Source organism: Schistocerca americana, chromosome 4 (assembly GCF_021461395.2).
Source record: "Schistocerca americana isolate TAMUIC-IGC-003095 chromosome 4, iqSchAmer2.1, whole genome shotgun sequence".
Lineage (NCBI taxonomy): Eukaryota > Metazoa > Arthropoda > Insecta > Orthoptera > Acrididae > Schistocerca > Schistocerca americana.
In genome coordinates, this window is record NC_060122.1 from 668,730,736 (window position 1) to 668,756,957 (window position 26,222).

Below are 26,222 nucleotides of genomic sequence, written 5' to 3' on the forward strand. Positions count from 1 at the left end.
CACCGACTATAACACCACGTTCAAACTCACTTAAATCTTCAAAATTTGCCATTGTAGCAGCAGTAACTGATCTAACAAATGTGCCAGACACTTGTCCTATATAGGTGTTGCCGACCGCACCACTGTATTATGTCTGTTTACATATCTCTGTATTTCAATATGGCTGCCTACACCAGTATCTTTGGCGCTTAAATGTACACAGACACACATACAGTGTACATGGAACTGACCTCATGGTCTCAAGATTGTGACTGTGTAACTCTGTGTACAATGAAGATGATGCCTATGATCTGTCCCTCAACAACTCTAGAATCTATCTCTCAATAACTGTAGTTGCTCATTTTAGTTGTTTATCGATCAGCCAAAATGGGACATTTTTGCAATGTCTACAATAATCTGAATGTTGTTGTGTCTACAGTACTTATTGGTCCCACACCTTTCGAAGTATAAATTAGTAAATGGCTAAAATCGTCACACAGTCACCCAGTCCCAACTGCTGGCTGCCTATTTAACAGCCTCCACGAGAAACAAAATTTTGATTTTCTGTTATTTTCAAAAACACTGCTGCAGAAAGTCAGCAATCAAAATAGAATATTTGAAAATAAATATATAACAGTCTCGATTGCAAAGACATGTTTATTTCAAGGGGACTGGTTTAGATCATCACATGATCATCTTCAAACCTTCAAAACTGTATTGATGGACAATGGCCGTACAAGGAGCAGGAATTGCTGACTAATGACAATCATTCATGCTCCATGAAGAGCCATTGTCCCTCAATATGGTTTCGAAGGTCTGCCAACGCGATGATCAAAAGCAGTCATCTTGTAATAAATGTTTGTTTGGAATCTTGGCTGTTTTACAATTAATTTAATTGATTTTCTGTGTTTCACGTAATAATTGAATGAATTTAAAAATTTAAAATGCTGTTGTAATCTACTCATTAAAAGAAATAATATTACATTAGAGATTTAACACAACAACTCAAATATTAAAGTTAGAAACAGTTTGTGTGTCTCGAGGCAGTGTAGCACAAAGTAAGCAAATTACCCATATTATAGTCATCCAGTATTTGGGAATGAAAGCACTTAGTGACTGACAACAAACTTTACACACCATTTCAAACCCTTCTCAAACTTTTTCTTAAGCACCCCACCAGAATAATGAAATGGAAAAAAATATAGTTTACTAGGTTTTTGCAGTTCATGCAGTAAGTCTGCAGCATCAAGCATGATGTTTTAATTTATTACTTCTTTCCTACCAACTCTACTCACAACACATTTTGCAGACATTGTTCATAAATACCACTGAAATTACCTGCAAAATCATATAATTTTGACACAATCTGTTTTTATGGGCTATAAGACGCACTTTTTTCTTTGAGAATGCTTCCAAAATTCAGGTGCATCTTATACTTGAAATTATAAAAATGTCCAGTGTTTGATTTAAAATTCCTACAATCTTAAAAATGTCCATATATTTGATGCTGTGGGAGACCTATCTCTATCTGGCAATATTGGAGTCAACTGACAGCAGCAGTGCACCGATGCAACAAACATGATTTGTGGGGATTCACAAGCTTGCTAACACTCTCTGCCTCCCACCCCAACGCCACCAATCCAGAATACTGTCTAGCCTATGATGCATCATTGCAGTCTACAGTGCCAGTGAACTTGAATTGACAGTGATATGTGTTATTGGTTACAGTACAATATTTTTGTTCATAGCTAGTTTCATAATGAAAAAAAGTATTCATATGATGCAGGCTTAAATTACAAGTAACAGCATATGCAGAAGAACATGGAAACAGAGTAACTGAGCGACATTTCCACCCTCCATCAACAGAAAAAAAACCATTTGCTGTTGGCGGCCTATTAAAGAAGAACTGGAAAAAAAAGACTAAATGTGCAAATAGAGGACAGTGAAAAATGGCCAAAATTAGAGAATGACGAATTGAAATGGATTCAAGAACACTGTCAGAATGGCACTGGAATTAATACAAAAGTGATTCAAATACACACTCGTACACTTAACACTAACATAACAGATTTTAAGGGTTGAATTGGTTGGTGTTACAGGTTTATGGAGCATCATGGACTTAGAATGTGAAGAAATACCAAAATATCTCAGAAAATTCCACAAGAGTAAGAAAAGAAAATATTGTCTTTCCATCATTTTATTATTCAGCATAAAAAAAACTAGAATGGAACTAAGCCAAATAGTGAATATGTATGAAACTCCTCAGACATCTGATGTGCCAACTAACAGAATTGTTGCCATGCTAAAACTCCATCTATAAAAACAAGTGGACATGAAAAAATGCACTACACTGTTGCTCTTTCATGTTGTGCTGATGGTGCTAAACTTTATCCAATAATCATTTTCAAGTGCAAAGCGGTGTCAAAACCTTCTGAAATACTACCAGGTGTTGTTGTTCACATACATGACAAGTGTTGGATGGATGAGACTCGTATAAAATTATAGACTAACGAAGTGTGGGAGAGAAGGAAAGATGGTAGATCGGTTTAGCAGTCATCTGAAAAATTCTGTGAAAGAGGAATGAGACAGAGAAATACAGAGCCTGCTGTTATTCTGGGGGACTTACTTCACTGCAACCTCTTGATGTCTCAATAAATAAATCATTTAAAGTATATATGAGAGAGGAAGGGAACAAATGGGTGATGGATGAAATCCAACATGAGTTCACACCAAAGGGAGCGTTAAATGGCCTACAATCAAACAAGTGAGTCAGGGGATGAAACAGTCTTAGTCCAGAGTGAGAGAAAACATTACTGTTAAATCTTTCAAGAAGTGCAGCATAAGTAACGCTCTCGATGGCAGTGAAGACCATCTTACATATGCAGGAACAATGATGATGATGATGATGATGATGATGATGATGATGAAGAAGAAGAAGAAGAAGAATAAGAATAAGGTTCAGATGACGATTTTCAGGAATTTTAAAGGTCTGCTTGGTTTTATAAATTACAGATTTTTGTTTTGTTTTGGTCTGGCATCATAGTCTAACAATAATAATGCTAAAAATGTCATTTTTAAACACTGCTTAAAAATTAAGGTGCACCTTATAGTTCACAGCATCTTATAGTCCATAAAATATGGCAGTTCAGGAGTTTACATATGTAGACTTAGTTCCTCCAATAGTAGTAAACACTGACAGGCATGAAAAACTAGCTTTGCTTAAAATGGGGTGCAAATTACCCAGACTATACTCATCCAGTGTTTGATAATGAAGGCACTTGGCTACTTCCAATAGACTTTAAAAATAATCTGTAAACCAATCTGGCATTTGAAGCTGTTTTATACATGGGAGTTGATTTTTTAACGAATTGGAGGTGGGGACCTTCTCTGATGTGGATATCACCATGTACATTAAAGGAGCAAACTACACAGACAGGTGTAAGTATAGTGAAAGACAAAACAGAGCACTGTCGAAAGCATAAAAAAAAATGCAAGTTGTAACAGGCACATTTATATGCCCTTTGTGTTATAGAATACTACTTCCTCATAAAATGTTGAACATTTTAAATATTATGAATAACACTAGGTTTAAGGCAGCTTGAGAGATCAATCTGCATAATGATGCACACACAAATACATACCATCGAGCCATCAAACATTTTACTCACTGAATTAATTTTGAATAGTAAACTCCAGCTTCCTGCTATGATATTTCAGCACAGAGCCATCTTCAGGAGTACATTGGCGAAGTGAAGGTATACTAAGCTCTTTCATTTAAGATTATACAATATATGCATGGGAAGTAAATATAAATCGCTGCACCCTGACCAATGTCTTAAATTAATATATACAGCCTCTTTTTTGAATTATCAGTCTTCTAACTGGTTTGATATGGCCCGCCATGACCCCCTCTCGAGTACTAACCTCTTCATCCCAGACTAGCACCCAATGTCCTCAAGTATATGTTGGAAGTATTCCAATCTGCGTTTTCCTCAGCAGTTTTTACCCTCTACAGCTCTATCTAATACCATGGAGGTTACTCCCTGATGTCTTAACACAAGTTGTATCATCTTGTCCCTTCTTCCTGCAAGTGTTTTCCATATGTTCCTTTCTTCATTGATTCTGCAGAGAACCTCCTAATTTCTTGTCTTATCAGGTCACACAACTTCTGTAGCGCCATGTCTACAGTGCTTTGATTCCCTTTTGTTCTGCATGATTCACTACTATAAAATGCTCTTAGAAATGTTTTCCTTGATTTAGGGCTTTTGTTTGATATCAGTAGACTTCTCTTGGTCACGTATGCCATCTTTTTCTGTGCTAGTCAGCTTTTTTATATACTCCTTGCTACATCTGTCATTGGCTATTTTGCTTGCAAAGTAGCAGAATTCCTTAACTTCGTCTACTTCATGATCATCAATTTTGATGTTAAGTTTCTCACTGTTCTCATTCCTGCTAATTCCCATTACTTTGGTCATTTTGCTGTTTACACTCAATCCATATTCTGTACTCATAAGAATGTTCATTCCACTCAACAGTTCTGTAATTCTTCATCACTTTTACTGAGGATTGTAATGAAAGCATAGCAATTATTATACAGAAACACAGTAGCTGAAAATGATTTCTTTGGTGAAGCTTAAAGCAAGAAAATACATTTTACTTAGTAACAAATGCTCTCTCTGATCGTGATGCACAGTTAGTTAGGATAGATAAGATAGTGCCTTACAGAATGGATACTCCTCTGTGGAAATGTATTATAATAATTAACAACTCCAGGACCAATATTTTTAAGAACGGTTTACAAGAGATGACATGGGATGAAATATACAATGACCCAAATGCTAACACCCAAATGCCAACATAAAATTTAATCTATTACAAGATAAATTCAAAACTTTATTAAATGTAGCTTTTCACAAAAGCCAATCAAAAAGGACACTAAACAGCCATGTAAAAACCATGGATCAGTCAAGGGATTGAAGTAGCTTGTGAAAGGAAAAGGGAAATGTATCTGTTAAGGGGAGCCGGAACGATGACAAAATTAACTTTTTTGTTTTGTTTTTTTTTTTTTCATTATAAAATTATTTGGAGTTTTCTGAATAAAACACATCAAGTTTCACCCTTCTAAGTGAATTCTAAGTGTGTTTTTTATCACTGCAAAGATCACGCGCCACATAAACGGGTGTAGCGACTTGGTGTGTCACCTCTGACGGTGCTGCTCGCTGGTTGCAAGCAGGGTAATCTTTGCGAAATTATAGAGTGTTCTGTTTTCCAACGTTGTATGGCTTTATCTCTGTGACAGTTGACTGTTTATACCGGTAAACATAAATGCTATACCATGTGTGCTGATTTGTGGAGTTTGCTTTGTGTTGTTTAGCTGTTAAATTTTGCGTATTTGACGGATATTGGTTTGTGGATATCAATATGCCCCGTTTCAGCAATTGAGTGTTTAAGAAATGGCACAATGAGTGTAAGAAGAAATCTTCTGTTGTTTCGAAGGGAGGTGCTGCTCGGACTGCTTCACCGACTACTCCAAATGAATGTGACAGAACTTCTTCCAGTAAGAAACTTTGTGACTGCAAAGAAATATTTGAAAACTATGAAAGTGACAGTATTGATGTGAATGAAATAATTAACATTTCCTTGCTCTCTAATATTTTGAAACGTAATGTATTATGCCAAGTTTGCAAAGAAAGAGGACTGGAATTCAAAATAACTTCATGTTATTGAAGTGTAACAAATGTGCTGCAGAAGTTTCATTTTCTAATTCTAACAGTATTCCTCATAGTGGTAATAGAGGAAAGAAAGTGTATGACATAGATGTTAGGCTAGTGTATGGTTTGCATTGCATTGGCAAGGGCAGTGCTGCAGGGACAATGTTATGTGGAATTATGAACTTGCCAAAACCACCAACCAAGTTTGGATTTTATAATGAATTGGTGGGGTCTTCTGCTGAAGATATTGCTCAAGTAAAAATGAAGAAAGCAGTTGAAGTAGCTGTGACAGATAATGGGAATTGCAGATATTTAACTGTTGCTTTAGATGGATCATGGCAACGTAGAGGTCATAAATCTCTAAATGGAGTTGTAACAGTTACCAGAGGAGACAGTTGCAAAGTAACTAATGTTGCTATTCTCTCGAAACATTGTAGATGTAAGGGCAATACCAAGGATGAACATAGTGAAAGTTGTGAAGCAAATTTTCACGGCACGAGTGGAGCGATGGAAGTAGAGGGAGTGAAAGCAATTTTTTCCAGATCAAAGGAGCGGTATAATGTATGATACACTAACTATCTACGAGATGGTGATTCCAAGGGATATAAAGCTGTAGAGGAACTCAAACCTTATGGCAATGAAATTCACATTAGAAAACAGGAGTGCATTGGACATGTCACAGAAGCACATGGGGGCTCACTTGCGCAATCTAAAGCAGACATTAGGATCCCAGAAGCTTAGTGATGGTAAGACCCTCGGAGGAAGAGGAAGATTGACAGATGAAGCAGTTGATAGATTGCAGAGGTATTATGGGTGTGCAATTAGGCAAAATACAAGAAGCATTGAGCATCTGAGGAGAGCAGTATGGGCATTATTTTTTCATACTGCATCAACAAATGAGCACCCACAACATGCACTGTGCCCCACAGGTGATGACTCATGGTGTAAGTACCAATCAGGAAAGGAATATGCCCATAAAAACAGTTTGCCAAATGCTGCAATTGATGTAATAAGCCCATATTCAGAGATTTATCACAGCCAAGTTTATTGGAAAAGTGTTTACATGGGAAAACACAAAATCCAAATGAAAGTGTAAATAATTTAATTTGGATTAGGATTCCCAAATGAGTATTTGTACAGATAAAAACATTGCACTTTGGAGTGTACGATGCAGTGGCAACATACAATGAAGGAAACATTATCAAATGTGATGTGCTGAAACGTTTAGGTTTCCAACCAGGACACAACACCATTTCCACAATGCGCCTAATTGATGAAGAAAGACTAAGAGTTGCAGGAAGAAGAGACAAAAGCCTACAACATGCAGCAAAAGGGAAGAAAGGCCAGTCAAAAGGAAAGTAACACTGGAAAAAGAAGAGTATGCTGATAATCCATCATATGGGGGCAAGAATGTATTAAAAAACCTTGGAAGCCATTTCCTGTAACTTTAAAATTTTCATCTTTGGGGAACATTTTCTCAAAAACTGCTAACAGTATATCAATGAAATTTATACACAATATCGTTTACTTCTTTTCCTTCATTTTTATAACAAATTGTAAAAGAAAATATTGTATAATTCAAGAGTTATAGAAAAAAAGTGCGATATTTTGGAGAAAAAATAAGGATGTTTAAAAAAATTGTAAAATAAAAACCAATAAATATTTCTAAACGTGGCATTATAACTATGAAGAGAAATATTCACTGAACATGTAGTCCAAATTTCAGAGCAATATGTTTAATGATTTTAGAAAAAATGTTCCTTCTATTCGCTAAAATTAACATGGAGGAGATGGATCGTTCTGGATCCCCTTTACAAGAACAAGTAGAGGTCCTGAAGCAGTTGCACACTACAAAAACTACCAAAAATTATTAAGAAAAGTTATTGAAACATCAAGTACATTGACATCATGTCAGAAATCAGTAATTCCAACAACAAAGGCTATATGGAATGTAACGAAACCAGAGACAGGACACTCAGTCACAGAACAGGATAACAACACTAGTGAACTGAATGGAATGGCTATAAATGATGAGTCGTAGGTAGCAAATACAATAATTTCTTGAATATAGTCATAAATATAGTGACAAACAGTACAAGGGAAAAATCACAGAAGTATGTTGAAGACGCAAGTCTCATAAAATTCAATCATATGAATGTATCACCAACTTCTCCATTTGAAATTATGAAAATTATATTCTCCCAAAAATAAAAACTCATTTAGTTTTGATGGTGTTTCCAATAGAGTGCCACAGATTTGTTCCCACATAATAAGCCCTGTCTTATCTGAAATATGTAATGCATCACTTACTCATAGTATTTTTTCAGAGAGACTGAAATATGCCATTGTTAAACCCCTCTTTCAGGAAGGTGATACGGGAGATGCCATTAACTACTGACCTGTTTCACTGCCGACATCATTTTCTACACTTTTTCAGAAGGTGACGAGCTACAGTAACATCCTCAACAAATCGCATTTTGTTTTTTCTGAAGAGGTACTCTACTGAGTACACTAAACAGATTCAGAAGGATGTAGGTTGCAGTAAGTACTGGGAGATGAAGAAGCTTGCACAGGATAGAGTAGCATGGAGAGCTGCATCAAACCAGTCTCAGGACTGAAGACGACAACAACAACAACAACAACAACTCTACTGAGAATGCCATTTATATGTTCAGTTGCCTAATTTTGCAATCACTGAATAATAAAATGGCATTGGTTGGTATTTTCTGTAATCTAAATAAGGCATTTGACTATGTAAATCATAGTACTCTCCTAGATGAGTCCAAGTTTTATTGGAACTGATGGTGTAGCCAACCAACGGAGAATGTCATATCTAACAAAAAGAATGCATGCAGTTGTACTTAGTAATTTGCAGTCCGCGGACATTATTCTATGGGTGCTCCTCAAGGCTCAGTCCTGGGTCCACTATTGTTCTTCATGTATGTAAACAATCTTCCGTCTAGCATACTAGCACAATTAGTTCTTTTTGCAGATGATACTAGTATTGTAATGAATCCAAGCATACATACAGAAATAGAAGGAATGGTGAACAATGTTCTGTAAAGTATCACTGACTGGTTTTCTGTGAATGGTCCCACCCCCAATTTTAAAAGGACACAACATACCTAGTTCTGCACTTCTTGGGGTGCTACACTAATGATAAGTGTAACACATGGTGAGCAAATAATAAACATATTATACTGAACTGTGGGCAACTACAGTCAAATGAACACATTTCTTTTAAGAAGGCAAAAAACACTGCTCAGGCTGTACAAAGTTTTTTTTTTTTTTTAATTTATTAAAACAATGACAGGTACCTAGCCAATTTAGGTGCATCCTCAGGTGATACAAACTGTGTCTAAAACATCATTTTATGCTTCCCCAAAGTCTCTTCCCATCCTTCACATCACTGATAAATTAAAACCTGCTAAAATCATTTGACAAATTGATAAAAAGTGGGGTCTCATATTATATCAGCTATAGGCAATGCGGGCATAAGGAATACTGAACAGTTCAGCTTTATAGCCATGTCCCATCCTTTATATGTTATTTACACATTTCAGTCAATCCCTAACTGTAATAAATCAGATATATCTTTCTAACTTTTGAATACTAGCAATCCTTGTATATCAATATAGTTGCATTTATTCTCAGTAATAATTATTTATCTCATTATGTTTTACACACCCATTTGCCACACCACAGTCATTCTATACAGAAACATTCGATTCAGTTAGTGAATATGTAAAGAAAAACATACACTGTCTGACAAAAAAACTGAAGTACCCTGAAGGTATGGACTTTGTCCACACACATATCATCAGTGCACCTCAGAGACTCACATCTAGTGAGTACATAGCTGGCGACCACAGGGCCCCAAGCTGAGTCTTGGCATTGCATCCACTTACTTATGCCCGGCTCCTCACTTTTATATTTCCTATCTGGCCACTCTTGCCCTACTCTTGTTCTTTTCTGACCCTGACGCTTTTAGGTTTTGAGGGCTAGGGGTCTTTCATTTCCCCCCTATACTTTTTTCTGACCCGGAGCAGGCGGCTGCAAAAAGCATCTGTATCCCATGTTAGGGGTGGCCTCCAGAACTATGGAAGGCAACGGAATACCACTGCAGATTATCTTCCCTACATACTGCAGTCTCCATTTTATGCACAAAAACGGCTTCCCCTCGTGTTAAATCAGTATGCGGAGGTAAAATAGTCCCACAATCGTACCTCTGGGGGTAGGGTGGGGGACTCGAACAGGGGCAAAAAATCAAAACGAGAATTGGTACATGGTATGTAAACACTCTGCTACACGCAGGAAAACTAGAGACCCTTACAAGGGAGATGGAAAAGAATCATATGGACCTCGTAGAAGTTGCTGAGGTTAAGATGGAATGGATGTGGAGAGTTACAATCAGATGAATATGTATTGTACTACTCAGGACGAGAAGTAAAAGGAATGAATGGAGTAGGAATGATTATGATAAAGGCATTGGCTAAATGTGTGGAATATGTGGACTATGTAAATGACCAGGTTTTTGGTATAAAGCTGAAAGGAGCACAAAAAGATTTAATGACTGTCCAGGTGTATACGCCACCTTCAGAACAAAATGACCAAATTGTAGAGGGAACATACAATGTAATAGAGAGAATAATGGACAAAAATAAAAATAAAAATCTGCGAAATAGTAATGGAATGCAATTGTTGGAAAAGAGAAAGAGGGAAACATAGTACGCAGTCATGGTATTGGAATGAGAAATGATACAGATGAATGGCTAATTGACTTCTGCAGGGAAAGGCAGCTGATAGTGGCAAATACATGGTTCAAGAACCACAAGAGGAGGCCCTACACTTGGAAATAATCAGTGGATAAATACAGAAACCAAATCAATTTTATACTTGTAGAAGAAAGATATAGGAATGGAATCAAGAAGATGCACACATTACCAGGTGCAGATATTAATAGCGACCACAACTTACTTATGGCTGAAAAAGAAATAAGAACGAAAATACTGAAAAAGGCGACCATGGTGAAGAAGTAGGATCTAGAGAAGATACGATCCTACAAATAACAAATTATAGAAATGCTGTCACTTGAGTTTCTAAACACATTACGAAACAAAGACCCACCTGGTAATGTCAACGAGTACTGGAATATGCTGAAAAAAGGAATCATTAGGACAGGACAGCAAAATATAGGATATGTAAAACGGAAAAGGGGTAAAAAACCCATGGATCACACAAGAAATTATTTCCAAGATGGAGTAGCGAAGAAAATTTAAAAACAAGAACACTGAAGATACAAGAAAGATGTACTGAAGGTTAAATATGAATTGTGAAGAGAAACAGAGTAGGCTACGAAAAAATTGCTAAAAGAGGAATGTGATGCAACTGAAGGACTGGACAGGAAGGGAAGATACGACTTACTACACAACAGAGTAATATAAAATAATTAACAATAAATTATTGTTAAAAAAAAAGAACAGTGTCTACGCAGCACAAGGAAGTTAGAATAGATTCTAACCTCCTTGATGCATCATAAGGGAGCTCATCCTCTCAATATCTTTGGCATGCACGAAGCAGTCGCAACAGCGGCCATTCCATATTACGTAGTGGATGAATAACAGTAGACTGCAGCGCTCACCCATCTCACACTAAGTTAAATAAATAAAAAAACAAATCTTTGCGAAAGAAAGAATTAAATATATTAAATAATAGTCCATTAAAGCAAAAAAACTAGCGTCAGCAATTCTGTGACATTACACAGCTTTCAAAACAGTAAAGTGCAGGAATCAGTCATTGTTTCTGTTCTAGGTTTATTACAGCAGATTCAGATTTTGACCAGTAACTAGCAGTTTTTTTGAAGTTATTATACATGCCCTAGTACATCTACTCCCATTGTTCAGGCTCTTGTCGCCTTAACAACAGATGAAGATGTATTAGTGCACATATGACAACTTCAAAATACTGCACTGAAAATGGCTAGTTACTAGCCAAAATCTGGATCTGCTCTAATAAAGGTAGAAAGAAAACGACAACTGACTGTTTTCTTTACCATTTTGAATGTTATATCACAATCATGAAGCACATTTCACTTTCTTAATGGCAGGTAATTTGATTACACAACTCTTCCCAATTCTTCAGAACAAACCTTTTCAAGATGTCAATTGTCACAGTCTCATCTATAAATGTATGACAACCCCTATATTAACCTTTGAGCAGACAAGTACATGTGTCGAGAGTAGCTGTCTTCATGTTACCAAGGTAAACATGTGTGAGCAATATCGCAGTTTAAACATAGTACAATTCAGCAATAATAAAATAAACTTACATTACATGAGCCATTTAGTTAAACAATAACAAAATAAACTTGCATTCTACCATTTTGTTGCCAAATGCAAGTGTAACCCCACAGTTATGACCCACTCGAAGCATTAAAGAGCACAGTTGCATTGGATCCCTGCCAACTGCTTATTTGATTGGCAATTATCTTGTAAACAACTTCTTAATTGTGGGCCTGTGCTGTTAGCTTGGAATCTGGGTCATTTTCTTGCACAGATCAATTTGTTCTCACCTACCTCACTGTTTATTTTTTATTACTGCTGTCCTTTCGGACGTATGACGACACAACTTATCAGAGCGTTAGCTCAAGCAATAATGAGGGAATAGATATAGGCTTGCAACTGTAAAACAACAATGGAATGGTAAAAGACAATGTTATTTGTCATTGGTACACTTTATACACAGGCAAGCCTGCTTGACGATTAATCTATTACACAAAGTAAAAACACTGACCTCAGTAGGAGTACAAAATATTTGGTCATGTGACTATTCAGAAGTGATGAACATATTTATAGAATAAAAAATCCGCTTCAGTTGCTAATAATTTCTTAATTTCTTGTACAACCTATTTTGAAGCATAAAGCTACATCTTCAGGTGCCACCATATAATTATGACAGTAAAAATGTGTGGCAGTCAGGCCAGTCATGGGTGGTTGACACCCATGTCAAATAAAAATGTGGGAACATAGGACCAGTAACCATAGTAACTGCCCTGACAGCACGACATGGAAGCACTTCCCTGTCTTGCTGTCCAAGTGGATGCTGTGACTGCTTGCCCTACGCTCCCACTACGTGTTTGTTTGACATGTGTGTGACCAACCAATGACCCCTCCCACGACTGACTGCCACACATTTATGTTCCCATAATTACACTGGTACTTTGATTTTATGTTCTCCTCTTCTTAATCGACGTCTCACTTGACTTCGACCCTTTTTCTTCCTATTGACATTTGATGTGACTGAACGAGTTATAAGGGGCATAAGAGACAGACGGTTCGCAACGTGTGATGATGGAGTTAAGGGAGTATTTTAGGCTGATGCGGAGAGAGGAGACGCGAGAGAATAATTTCAGCCGCCACCTTTTCTTGTGCTACTTACAACTCAGTCTCATATTTTTGCAGGAATTTTTCACGCACTGTATTCAGCAACAATATCGATAGTCAACATATTTAATTCAAACACTAAGTCTCTAACAATATGTTCCGTCAGAATCAAGGCAACGTCAGCCATTTCCAACTAGTGCGCTCTTATTGGTTGGCGACTTGTTACAGGCAGCATAGCCACCACACCACACTTTGTTTAGCTCATCGTGTGATAAGTTTACAGACCTTAGCCTACAAAGCATTTGAAATTCCTAAAGTACTGGATTATAAACAGGCACAAGAAACTACAAATCAGTGTCGGTGTGAGTGTTTAATTCTTCTCCACCTAGGTAGCAATTTTACCAATACTCAATGTCAACTGATATAATCAAATCGCAAATCCATACAAAACAAGAAAGAACTTTCAAAATTCTTCATCATATAATGGTCCTACTAGGAAAAAGAGTGGTTTTGGCCAGTAGCAATACTGTGGGGTACATAACTGAAAAGACTTGTCACTCTTGCCAATGATATATGAGGTAATTGAGCCATTTCCCAACACAATACTGCCACGAATTATACCTTAAAACATGCAGTTCTGAGGATTCTTTCATTTTATGTTCACTTGGAAAATAGCAAAAATTTATAGCCTACATGGAGAAATAAACTGCCGAATTACAATAGCTCGGATGTTTGTTTTCCATCCACAGCCCATAGCTGCATAGCATGGTGACGTCACACGCTAATGCACTGACTTCTAGCATATACTGATAACACAGTCTAACTTAACAATCGAGACAATTCATTTATTTCTTGTTACCCACACCGATAGCAGTGCACCAAGTGACCAGCAAGTGACACTTTTGAGTGCAATATCGTGTGAGTGCGAATACTATCATTACTATTTATTTGTAACATAGTTTATACAATAGGGAACATATGCAGTGCAATAAAATTGATAATAAATAAAAATGACAGCACATTTGTCACTCTTCAGTTTCCTAAGGACTCTAGGAGATATGAAACAGCACTTTACAGGATTATTTATTTCTGATTCTCTTGTAACATACAGATATTTTCTGAAGAATGTCATTCTCCATCAATAGCAAAAAGTTGCTTGTAGACACCAGAAGACCTGACTTTTGCAGAAAGACAGCATATATCTACCCAACAAGGTAAAGTTTTGTTTGCAACTTACATCCAAATCGGTGAATATGGAATGTACGAAACTTGTGCAGAATGCAACACCTACATTATTTAACGTACAAAGTAAACCACCATACCCGCAGCTGAATGGAAAACCACACACATGTTATAATAAAACGTCAAGGGGAATAAAACTGTTTCCCAACACAGACGAAACCAACTCCACACTACGAGGTGCATTCAAGGTCTAAGGCCTCCGATTTTCTTTCTCCGGACTGGAAAGAGATAGAAACATGTGCATTGTTTTAAAATGAGGCCGCATTCATTGTCAATACGTCCCAAAGATGGCAGCACCGTACGGCAGATGGAATTTTACTGCCAGCGGCGTGAATGAGAACTGTTTTAAATACTTAAAATGGCGACGTTTTCCTTACTTGAACAGCGTGCAATCATTCGTTTTCTGAATTTGCGTGGTGTGAAACCAATTGAAATTCATCAACAGTTGAAGGAGACATGTGGTGATGGAGTTATGGATGTGTCAAAAGTGCATTCGTGGGTGCAACAGTTTAATGAAGGCAGAACATCGTGTGACAACAAACCGAAACAACCTCGGGCTCGCACAAGCCGGTCTGACGACATGATCGAGAAAGTGGAGAGAATTGTTTTGGGGGATCGCCGAATGACTGTTAAACAGATCACCTCCAGAGTTGGCATTTCTGTGGGTTCTGTGCACACAATCCTGCATGACGACCTGAAAATGCGAAAAGTGCCATCCAGGTGGGTGCCACGAATGCTGACAGACGACCACATGGCTGCCCGTGTGGCATGTTGCCAAGCAATGTTGACGCGCAACGACAGCATGAGTGGGACTTTCTTTTCGTCGGTTGTAACAATGGATGAGACGTGGATGCCATTTTTCCATCCAGAAACAAAGTGCCAGTCAGCTCAATGGACGCACACAGATTCACCGCCACCAAAAAAAAAATGATGGTGTCCATGTTCTGGGACAGCGAGGGTGTAATCCTTACCCATTGCATTCTAAAGGGCACTACGGTAACAGGTGCATCCTACAAAAATGTTTTGAAGAACAAATTCCTTCCTGCACTGCAACAAAAACGTCCGGGAAGGGCTGTGCGTGTGCTGTTTCACCAAGACAATGCACCCGCACATCGAGCTAACGTTACGCAACAGTTTCTTCGTGATAACAACTTTGAAGTGATTCCTCATGCTCCCTACTCACCTGACCTGGCTCCTAGTGACTTCTGGCTTTTTCCAACAATGAAAGACACTCTCCGTGGCCGCACATTCACCAGCCGCGCTGCTATTGGCTCAGCGATTTTCCAGTGGTCGAAACAGACTCCTAAAGAAGCCTTCGCCGCTGCCATGGAATCATGGCGTCAGCGTTGTGAAAAATGTGTACGTCTGCAGGGCGATTACGTCGAGAAGTAATGCCAGTTTTATCGATTTCAGGTGAGTAGTTAATTAGAAAAAAAATCGGAGGCCTTAGAACTTGAATGCACCTCGTAACTGTTACATTTCAACCACAAATGGCAAGAATCTTCAACATATTTGTTTTTGAAGCAAAAGTAATTACAATTACAAAAATATTTATGTACTAGAAAATCAGGTGAAGTGTAAAAATAGGCAATAGACTCTGTAAAAATTGTGTGTGTGTGTCTATAATAAGAGCAGGCAACAACAGAAATATACACTGCTCATGCATGAAATATGTGTTCATATTCTCTTCCCTTCAATGGAGGGTGCTGCAATTATACAGATATTTGGAAGTATTTCTTCATGAGTAAACTGTAGTTCACTTCAGTGAATCATGAGACTTTGCTGTTTTTACATTTACTTCACATTAATTGATGTCTCTTGGTAATTTACTAATGTGGGGAATGCAAAACATTAAAACTATTTTATTAGTTAAGTAGAAAAATAATTAAAAATAAACACTGTCATTATCATGCACATAACTGTCTGTTTTCTCCCTGCTTGGAGTGCTAGTGTTGCTGCAACTGTCAAACGGTAACAACTTTCACACCAGAGGGTATTGCAAATGTTATGTTAGACTATGGTGAGAAACAGCAGGCTTACTTGGCGGGATGTTCTATGGTACGCCTTATGTTTTCGGTCTATAGCAAATGGAGTGACTGCATCTTCCCCTTAGGTTTAATTTATATTGTTATACCTCGTACACCCTTCACTACTGTGCAGTTATTTTACTTCCAGCAGTTCTGCTCGGAGCCTGTCGACAGACTCCAGAACCTATTGTGTTTCTACCAACTGTAGCCAATGTAGGCTACTCCATTTGCTACGTGTGGTACTGCAGTGAACAGGACATGTCCAGTGAACAGCTGTGCAATAGCTTTTTCATCTTTGTTGTAGGCTTCAATGATGTTTATGATAGCAGACAGGTTGTTATAAATGTAACTGATTGCTGGGACAGAGAAACACTGAAATCACAGGAGACAACTTTTTTTCACATCTATTGGTATAAGTAAGTACCACATGTGAAGGAAAACTTGTGTGTATATATGTGCTTTCACGAAACCTGCTGCGTTTACACTACAGCAAGTATAAGTTTGAAGTGCAAGTAGCGTGCGTTGGCACAGTGCTCCATTTCGAAAACTCAGTACAATATACAGAGAAACGTTTGCAAGCAACACTCTTGAGGTCACTGCACTCGCATCACCAGAGTATGATGCACTGTCATTGGATACAGAAGGAAAACAGACACCCCCACATGTTATATTCCACTGTCTTGCACCGTACTTCACTGTTTTCGGTCGAATCCATCGCGTTCATTAATTTTTGCTTTTTTCTGGGTGAGAGTAAAGGAAAAAAACTCTCAAAAAATATATGTTTTCAGGTATAATCTGTCATCGTAGCATGCAGGAAATTAGCTCAATTAACATGTACCCAGACATCAATTTCAATTTTCTGACAAGTTTTTACCTGGCTGTTACACATCTGTGATATTTTTTAGGAACTGACGAAATTCATTACCACAACTTCTTGTATAAACATTGTATTGTTCACTTAATTTCCTTCACTTTCACAAATTTTATAAAATGTATTGGAGAGGATTATGATTTTTAATCGTATCTGCCAATTACATATGGTTTTGCTTTTTTTGGGGGGGGGGGGGTTTTAACGTTTTCCTCGAATCTGTGTTTTCCTCATTTTGTGTTTTTTCAGCCTGGACTGCAAGAAAATGAAAACTAGGGGTTTCTCTGTATTTGGTGCACCTGAAGATGAAGCTTTATATTTTTAAGCTGATCGTGCAGTAAATTAAGAAATTACTTGCAACTGAAGTCGTTTTACTTATTCTATAAATCATCAGTAGCAGTTTAATCTGTGAATGTACCAGTATGTAGTTTTCAAATGATGAATCTGAAGGAAAAAAATAAAATAACTTGTCTTATAGTTGGGTAAATACGGCACATACAACTTTTCTACACTTTAAACAGATTTTCACTAAATCTATCACGGTCAATCTTAACATTAAAAAACAATGGTAAACATCAAGTTTTGATTCACTGCTCTATTTCATTTGACAGCAACCACCAGATCAAAGGACAGGTTCTGCAAGCCCGCATAATAATAAAGCTGATGTTGAAATTGACCAATAGCAATATATTTTGAGTAAAGTGAAAGTCATAAATGGAAATGACCTCTTTCAAATCCTTTATTGATGCTACTGATCCGAGCTACAAGAAAATTTTAGATATGACTATGGTGTCCTTTAAAGTGTTAGCTACAATTCACAGAAATTGGGAATTATCCTACAAATTTTTATACGTTTGTTTTATGCCATGCCTGGCATTTTCCTCACCACATTTATTGTAATGTGTTCAGTAATAATATTAAACAATATGGAACTATCAACATGTTCAACCAATGTTCAGAAATACAGTAATACTAATGGCAACCTTCATTTATCTTTATATGAAATTTTACAACTTCAATTTATTTTGAAATCTTCCCTTTGAGAGTAAAATTTGGGTTATTGTCTTTTATTGACACACACATTGTATTCTAAGCAACATCTGCAACCCACAGAAGTGAACGTTCTACACCTTGCATAAATTTTTTAAGTGTCTCTTGAAATACTGTGTTACAGTTACTTATTTTGGTTAGGATACCGCTTTTACACAGAAGACATCATATCAGCTACTTGTATTTGTTGCTAGCATGAAATTAATCATTGACCTACCATAATCTTATATGCAGCCAAATGCCTCAACAAACATAGTGGACATTTTAAATAATGTGTGAACAAATAGCTATCATACAGTGTTTTGAAAATTATGAAACGGAAACAACTGCACTTTCAACACATTTTTGTGTCATCTACATGCTTTACCTACTAAATTTGCAACTGCATTATTATGAGGACATTATTATTATGGTTAGCTTGATAACTTGACTGACACTGTTGGGAAATAACAAAAAGCGTAGTGATGCTAGATAACAGCAGAAACTCTGTTGGCCATTTCAATATGTTTTTGGAGGAAAGATTGCTGTATCTACAGTGCCGAATAATCCTAGTCATGCAAATTGCAGGACGTAGAGTCAGTACAAATGACAAGTGATTTTTCCATAGAAAATTACTTGCTAAATAAATTTTTATAGATTTGGCATCTAAGGGCAGACCCAGCCTGTTAACACAGTAAACAGCGACCCTAGCAGACTAAGCAATCACCGCATCTCAGTCCCATTATGACAGTGTGGGACACGACAGACATACAAAATTGGTGACATTACATAGATATATTCTCAACAGAAAGAGTCAGTCTCATTTTCTTGTCTGTCACTAATAGCCATATATACAAATTACTTTTACTATAGTCATACATATGTACATCTGATGGAACTATTAACACAGGATAGTGCAGAAGTCACATAGCATTTCTAATATAACTTCTTTATTAGCAAATATATTTTCTCTTTAAGTTATGGAAAAGTGTGATCTACCTGCGCAAAAAAATTGTCACTTAAATTACCATCACCCATAGATTCATAAAATATGTAAATCAATGCACAACCTCTGCATCACCCTCTTGACTTTACCTCATCTTCAAATATTTCGGAGAACTTTAACATTGTCCTTAGGTTGCTATCTGCTTCCAAACAGCAATTAACCAACTGATGGCAAACTTCCAGTTTTGAAATACATGACATACATAAACTGACAGGCATCAAGTCATCTGGTGTCACCTGGTGGAAGAAATAGAAGAATTAAGACTGATATGAATTCACTATGCACATCATATTTTATCATGAAGCAAAACTGCCACTGTTCACAGAACCTACAACAACAACCATGACTGTTATAAATTTATGTTTTGATATCTATGAGGACAATATTACTCATCATATAAATTTCAGCTTTCTATAATACATTAGAACATGAATTGCTTGCATAAAAATTACAGAATGTTGCTATATGTATTCCAAAAATATCTTCAAGTTTAAATCCTGCAAGAAAACAGATTCTAGCACTTCACATAAATATTCTTAGATAATGTCCATTAGCTAACACTTACTCAAAGATGTCAAAATATATGTGCTCCGTTTAAAAGTTTGTCTAATACCAAATTCTCAAAACATTTTTATTTGTCTCAGTGTACACATTTAATAAAGCACTTTAAAAGACAGTCTTGGCCATGTCAAAAAGTGTTCTTTTTCACGCAGGTTCTTCTCAGACTATGACTTTTCGCACTGTTGATCAAGTCAGTAAAGGTTAAAGTCTCTAATCAGTCACATAATCTTTCCTGAGACTTATTGCAGTGTTACATCTCAAATGAAACTTTGTACAAGTGAAAAATGACAAATCATACATTTAACTGTGACAATCTCCTGAATGAAATGCATCAAATTTTATACTGTAAAAATCCTAATATTTAAGGTTGTGCACTTTGTATGAAAGACGTGCATGTGCACAAGGCATAGAAGTAGCAAGAAACTTTAGGAATGAAAGGGCCAGCATAGCATGTGCTCTGACTGGGGAAATTGTGACAATAAGTTACCAAGCAGTTTCTGTCTCTAATTTTTTGTTGTTTCCTTATTTGTTTGTGCAATACTAGTTGATAATGTATAGGGTTCCTTGGACCAATAAAGTGAAACAGACGAACATCACTGGGCATAAGAAATACTGGTAGAACAGTGGATAAGAAAGATATCTTTTTAATTTAACAGACATTGTATAAGAGACAATTTGATATGTACGTCATTTAGAATTGTTTAGATTTAAGTTGTATAACAAATTCTGGAAAGATGTGTTCAATGAGGATAGTACTAATAAGAAAGCAAAGATATTACTTGACCCCGTGGTCCATTACTTTAACATTGCCTTTCCCCTTACAGGACTGGGACCAGTAACTCACAACGCAAATAAACCTGTTTATAAATGGTGGATTACAAAGGCAATGCTATAAAAAGAAAACTATGTGCAGAAAGTAATGCACGAAATGATCCCAGTTTTCATACTGTTTTAAAAATACAAAAAGATACTCAGGCAAGAATTAAGCAAGGCTACAAAAGTCACAAATACAACTTCTATAAAAGGAGTTCTAAAAATGTACGACAATTTGGGATGCTGTTAGAAGCATCCTTGGAGCTAGAGGTATTTAAAGTGTGTAGGTCATATGATACACAAACATCATATGAAAAGCAGATAAGTGAAGTTTTTACTGAGCACTTTTTGGGTATTGTCTGTAATCTTTCATCACAGATTACATCACACACATTGTCTTGTACCATTGGGTTTATAAAATCTGGCATATCATTGTTTCCTGCATCAGTAACTCAAGAACAAGTGCTGAAAATTATCAGTGGAAATAACAACTTATATTCATCTAGTGCTGATGGTGTGTGCGATTTTTATTACAAAATATTGCTCTAGAAATTATAAATACACTTAGTGATGTAATTTAAGTGCAGATGATGTAATTAATTACAATCTGTTTCCCCAAAGTTTTCAAACTGAGTAAAGTTATTCCTCTGTTCGAAAAAGGAGACAAACTATGTAACAATTATCAACCAATCTGGTTTCTTTCTCTGATGTTGAAGATTATAGAAAAAGTAATGAATTGCCATGTAATTTCATCCCTTCATAAATATTGTCTGCTCACAAAATATCAGTTGGGTTTTCACAAAAACAGGGCCATAAATGAAGCTTTATTTTCTTTTACTAATCAAGTTCTGATGGCTTTAATGTTAAACATTCTTTCTCTGGTCTATTCATAGGTCTGACTAAAGCCTTTGACATAATCTCTCTCTGTTGCTTGAAAAACTAGAGTTGCTTGGCATTAGAGGCACTTGAAATATATGGTTTCATTCCTGCCTCACTAATAAGAGGCAGGAGGCTGAATTTTCAAACAAAGATGGTACTTAAGTTCTATCCAATGAAATTACGATCTGTTATGGTCACACTCAAGGTTTAGTTCTAGGGTCCTTGCTTTTCCTCTTATTTATCAATGACCTTACCTTTGAATCTGCCTAAAGCCTTATCTGTATTGTTTGCAGACAATGCAAACTTCCTTTTCCAAACTCCTTCTTTTCAAGTAGTAAAGGGTATAAGAACAGATTCTTACAACAGGCTAATTTTCTGGACATACAAAAACAAATTATTATCAAACAAAAGCAAAACTGCTCATATGATTTTCAGTGTGCCCAAGAATCACCCTATCTACATGGAGTCCATACTATCTGAAGATGAAACAATAGAGCAAAACAATGAGATCAAATTTCTTGGGTTGTGGCTAAACAATGACTTCCAATGGAATATTCACAGAGAAAAGCTGCTATTGAAGACTCTGTGCCATGCTTTTCAGATTCTTGATCAGTCCTGTGATATCTCAATTCTAAAAATGGTTTATTTTCCTTTCGTACACTCAGTTCTCTCTTGTGGAATCAATTTTAGCGGTGAGTGTTTGATTAAATTTTTGTGATTCAAAAAAGGCTCTTAAAGATAATGAAACAGGTGGCTCAATCTACCCCCACTAAGCCTATTTTCAAGGAATTAAAAATACTGCCTGTTCCCTGCATTTATATCTTAGAATCTGTGACATTTTTTAAAAGGAATCTGCACTTGTTTGTGACCAAATGAGCCTATTTATAATTGTAATACTTGTCCTAGTGCAGACACTCACCTTAGTAGTCATACAGACATACCAAAAGTTTATTTGGTATAAGAAATATGGACAGTGTGCTTTACAATAAATTACCCTTTATCAGTCAGGGAAAATAGAAATGCATTTAGGAATAAAATAAAAGATTTCTTTCTTACACACTCTTTTTTACTCTGTTGATTACTACTTAAAATCTAATTTGTTTTAACAGTTCTTGTACTTTTTAGTGTACAATGTGACTCTACTACAGTATGCCTAAATTTATAAGTTTAATGGAATAGTATACAATTGGTCTGGGTTGTGCTATTATGATTTTGTGTTTTGTTTTTACTTTTTAGTGCTACTAACTTGCAGTTATGTTTTTAACTCCAAATCTAGTCTGATGTACTGGACTGCATTCAGTTATTTGTGTATTACCTCACATACAGCAAGCAGTCATAAAAATATTTAACCATCTCCCTTGTGAATTACAGGTGCTGTCACATAGTGACTGTTTTAAAAACTACTTCAAATTATTTCTGTTTAACAACTCTATCCTCTCCATCAATGATTGAATAGATTACCAACACTCTTAGCATAAAAGTGAGTTACTACAAATATTATGCATGCAAAATGCAGCAAAAGTATTGAAATTATGTATCATCATAAAGTGCATTATCTTTGAATAGCAACCACTACGAATGCAGGTCTTTATGGAAAGAAATATGGCAGTCAAAAATGGTTATTGTAAGTAAATATAAAAAGAAATATTAAAGCAGTTCATTAAAAACTAGATGGTAGCCTGGCATCACAAACTAGAAGAAAGCTAGGTTAGACATGTCAAACAGAACTGGATGTACCAAATTAAGTGTAGACACAATGAGATTTCCACTCTGCAGCGGAGTGTGCGCTGATATGAAACTTCCTGGCAGATTAAAACTGTGTGCCGGACCGAGACTCGAACTCGGGACCTTCGCCTTTCGCGGGCAAGTGCTCTACCAACTGAGCTACCCAAGCACGACTCACACCCCATTCTCACAGCTTTACTTCCGTCAGTACCTCGTCTCCTACTTTCCAAACTTCACAGAAGCTCTCCTGCGAACCTTGCAGAACTAGCACTCCTGGAAGAAAGGATATTGCGGAGACATGGCTTAGCCAAAGCCTGGGGGATGTTTCCAGAATGAGATTTCCACTCTGCGGCAGAGTGTGCGCTGATATGAGACTTCCTCGTGGATTAAAACTGTGTGCTGGACCAAGACTTGAACTCGGGACCTTTGCCTTTTGCGGGCAAGTACTCTACCAACTGAGCTACCCAAGCACGACTCATGCCCTGTCCTCACAGCTTTACTTTCGCCAGTACCTCGTCTCCTACTTTCCAAACCTCACAGAAGCTCTCCTGCAAACCTTGCAGAACTAGCACTCCTGGAAGAAACATTGAGACATAACATGAACTTCTTACAGATGTAAACAATAATTCTTTTTCATCCATGACACAAAGCTAATAAAAAAAGTAGTTGATACAGTAACTTCTTCACCTGTTACCAATTAAGTACAAAAAACACGACAGGTACAGTATGCTATATTGCACATTATGTTGCCTTATTTTATTTTAAGTCTTCAAAAAGCTCTTCTAAATTCAGTATTAGAAGCGGAATTCGGAAGTCTTAAAAACAAATAAGGCAGAAGGGATAGAATTTCTAAAATCATTGCGGAAGTGGCGACAAAATGATTACTCGTGTTGGTGTGTAGAATGTGAGACTGGCAATACATCACGTGACTTTCGGAAAAAATATCATCCACACAACTCCCAAGATTGCAAGAGTTGACAAGTGTGAGAATTATCACACAAACAGCTTAACCTCTCACGAATCCAAGCTACTGGTAAGAATAATATACAGAAGAATGAAAAAGAAAACTGAGGATCAGTTAGATGACGATCAGGTTGACTTTAGGAAAGGTAAGGGCATCACAGAGCCAGTTCTCAAGTTGCGGTCGATAATGGAAGCAAGACTGAAGAAAAATCAAGACATATTCATATAATTTGTGGAGCTGGAAAAAGCGTTCGACAATGTAAAATTGTGCGAGATGTTCAAAACTCTGAGAAAAATAGGGGTAAGCTATAGGGAAAGATGGGTAATATACAATATATACAAGAACCACAAGAGAGCAATAAGAGTGGAAGACCAAGAAGGAAGAGCACAGATTAAAAAGGGTGTCAGAGAGGGATGTAGTATTTTATCTCTACAGTTCAATCTATATGTCAAAGAAGAAATGATGGAAATAAAAGAAAGGAACATGAGTGGGATTAAACTCCTAGGTGAAAGGATACCAGTGTTAAGATTTGCTGATGGCATTGCTTTTCTCAGTGAAAGTGAAGAAGAATTTCAGGAACTGTCAAATGGAATGAAAAGTCTAATGAATACAGATTCAGGGTGTATACATGGATCAGGAAAAAAAATTCCCAGATTTTTCCCGGATTTCCGGGTTAAAAATACACTTTCTGCCAGATGAAAATACACTTTTTCCATGTTACGTAACAGTATACTTTTCCTCGGAACTGTAAAACTTATCAATCCCTTCAATGGTTGTGGTTTTATACTCTGACGTAGAATTTCCCGGCACCTTAGAAAATGAAACTCAGGGGAAAAAACACGTTTTGGAAAGATGTCCGATGTGCAGTAACATGTACACTGCATATTTTCGTATTACGAAAGTATAAATTTGAATTCCACCAAACACCACTTGTTACTTTCTAAAGGATTGAAATTGAGATTGCGATGCACTTTTGTAAGCCAATCGTAGCTCATGTCAAGCCATCTCACCAGCCAATGACAGCTGGTGTTCAGAGCATAGGACACCTGATGTAGTCAGCCAACAGCAACATCACTGTTAAGAAGTGTGAACACAAAAATAAGAAAAGGTAATGGTTTAAATAAATATAGTGTTGCTACAAGAAAAGAAAAGAAAAGCTTTCACGTATAATGTTGGTCTCTAAGATTAATAAGCTGCAAGAGAAGCTAAGCTGTGACACATAAAGATGATCTTTTTTGCGTGTGTTACAGTTTAAGATACATCACACAAACATGCTAGTAAAATGTTTAACAATGACATAAATGTCTGAACTTCTAGGCTCGAAAATATTCTAAATGGTCGTCCTCAAAGATTTTATTTTTGAATGAGAGTCAACCACTCTGTGATTTAAGAAATTCATTGGACATTCACGCACAGAGTTCATCTTGTGAAAAAGGAAATTTACTTTGAAAGTAGCGCTTTTCAAACAACCATTCGGAATATTTTCCCACAACCTGTTAGAAATAGATTCGTTTCAGCAGGTGCTAGAGAGTGCCAGATAACAGGCGTCACCGCACTTGCGCAGCTATGATAACGCAGGATGCCTGTACATTTGAACGTGTAAAACATTAAAAGATCTTACATTATGTCATAAAAGAAACAAGACATTAGAGGATACACCAAGAGCATGGGAATTTTGTGAACCATACTAAAACGCATAATTCAACATCGAAACTGGCCAATAGTGTTGAATTAAACACTTTGTTTCAAATAAATTGACTGCCCGAAAAGATTCATAAAAGTCAAATTTCTTTCACCAACCGACAAAAATAACTTCACTGTTCTGCAAGGTGATTAACGCTCGACTGTCAGAAAGGTGGAAACAAAATAAAATCTGAAACTAATAACATATTTTAGCCTTCCGTAATTATGTGAATGTATTTTAATTCAGTTGATAGCTCCCAGCCACAGAAATCCGTTTTGTTTTCATTTGACGTGAGAGCAATAAATGAATAGGAAACAGCAAAATTACTTAACATAAACACGGGTCATACAGA

At 36.7% G+C, this 26,222-nt stretch overlaps 1 protein-coding gene across 4 annotated transcripts in view; it reads right to left on the bottom strand.

Moving 5' to 3' along the window:
• Window positions 1-26,222, bottom strand: part of LOC124612678 (zinc finger protein 250-like) — a 154,648-nt gene that overhangs the window by 83,463 nt on the left and 44,963 nt on the right. For all 4 annotated transcript variants that reach the window (XM_047141004.1, XM_047141003.1, XM_047141006.1 and 1 more), the window contains exon 5: window positions 19,334-19,480. In XM_047141004.1, coding sequence (XP_046996960.1) covers window positions 19,334-19,480 — 147 coding nt within the window. The remainder of the gene's footprint in view (window positions 1-19,333; window positions 19,481-26,222) is intronic.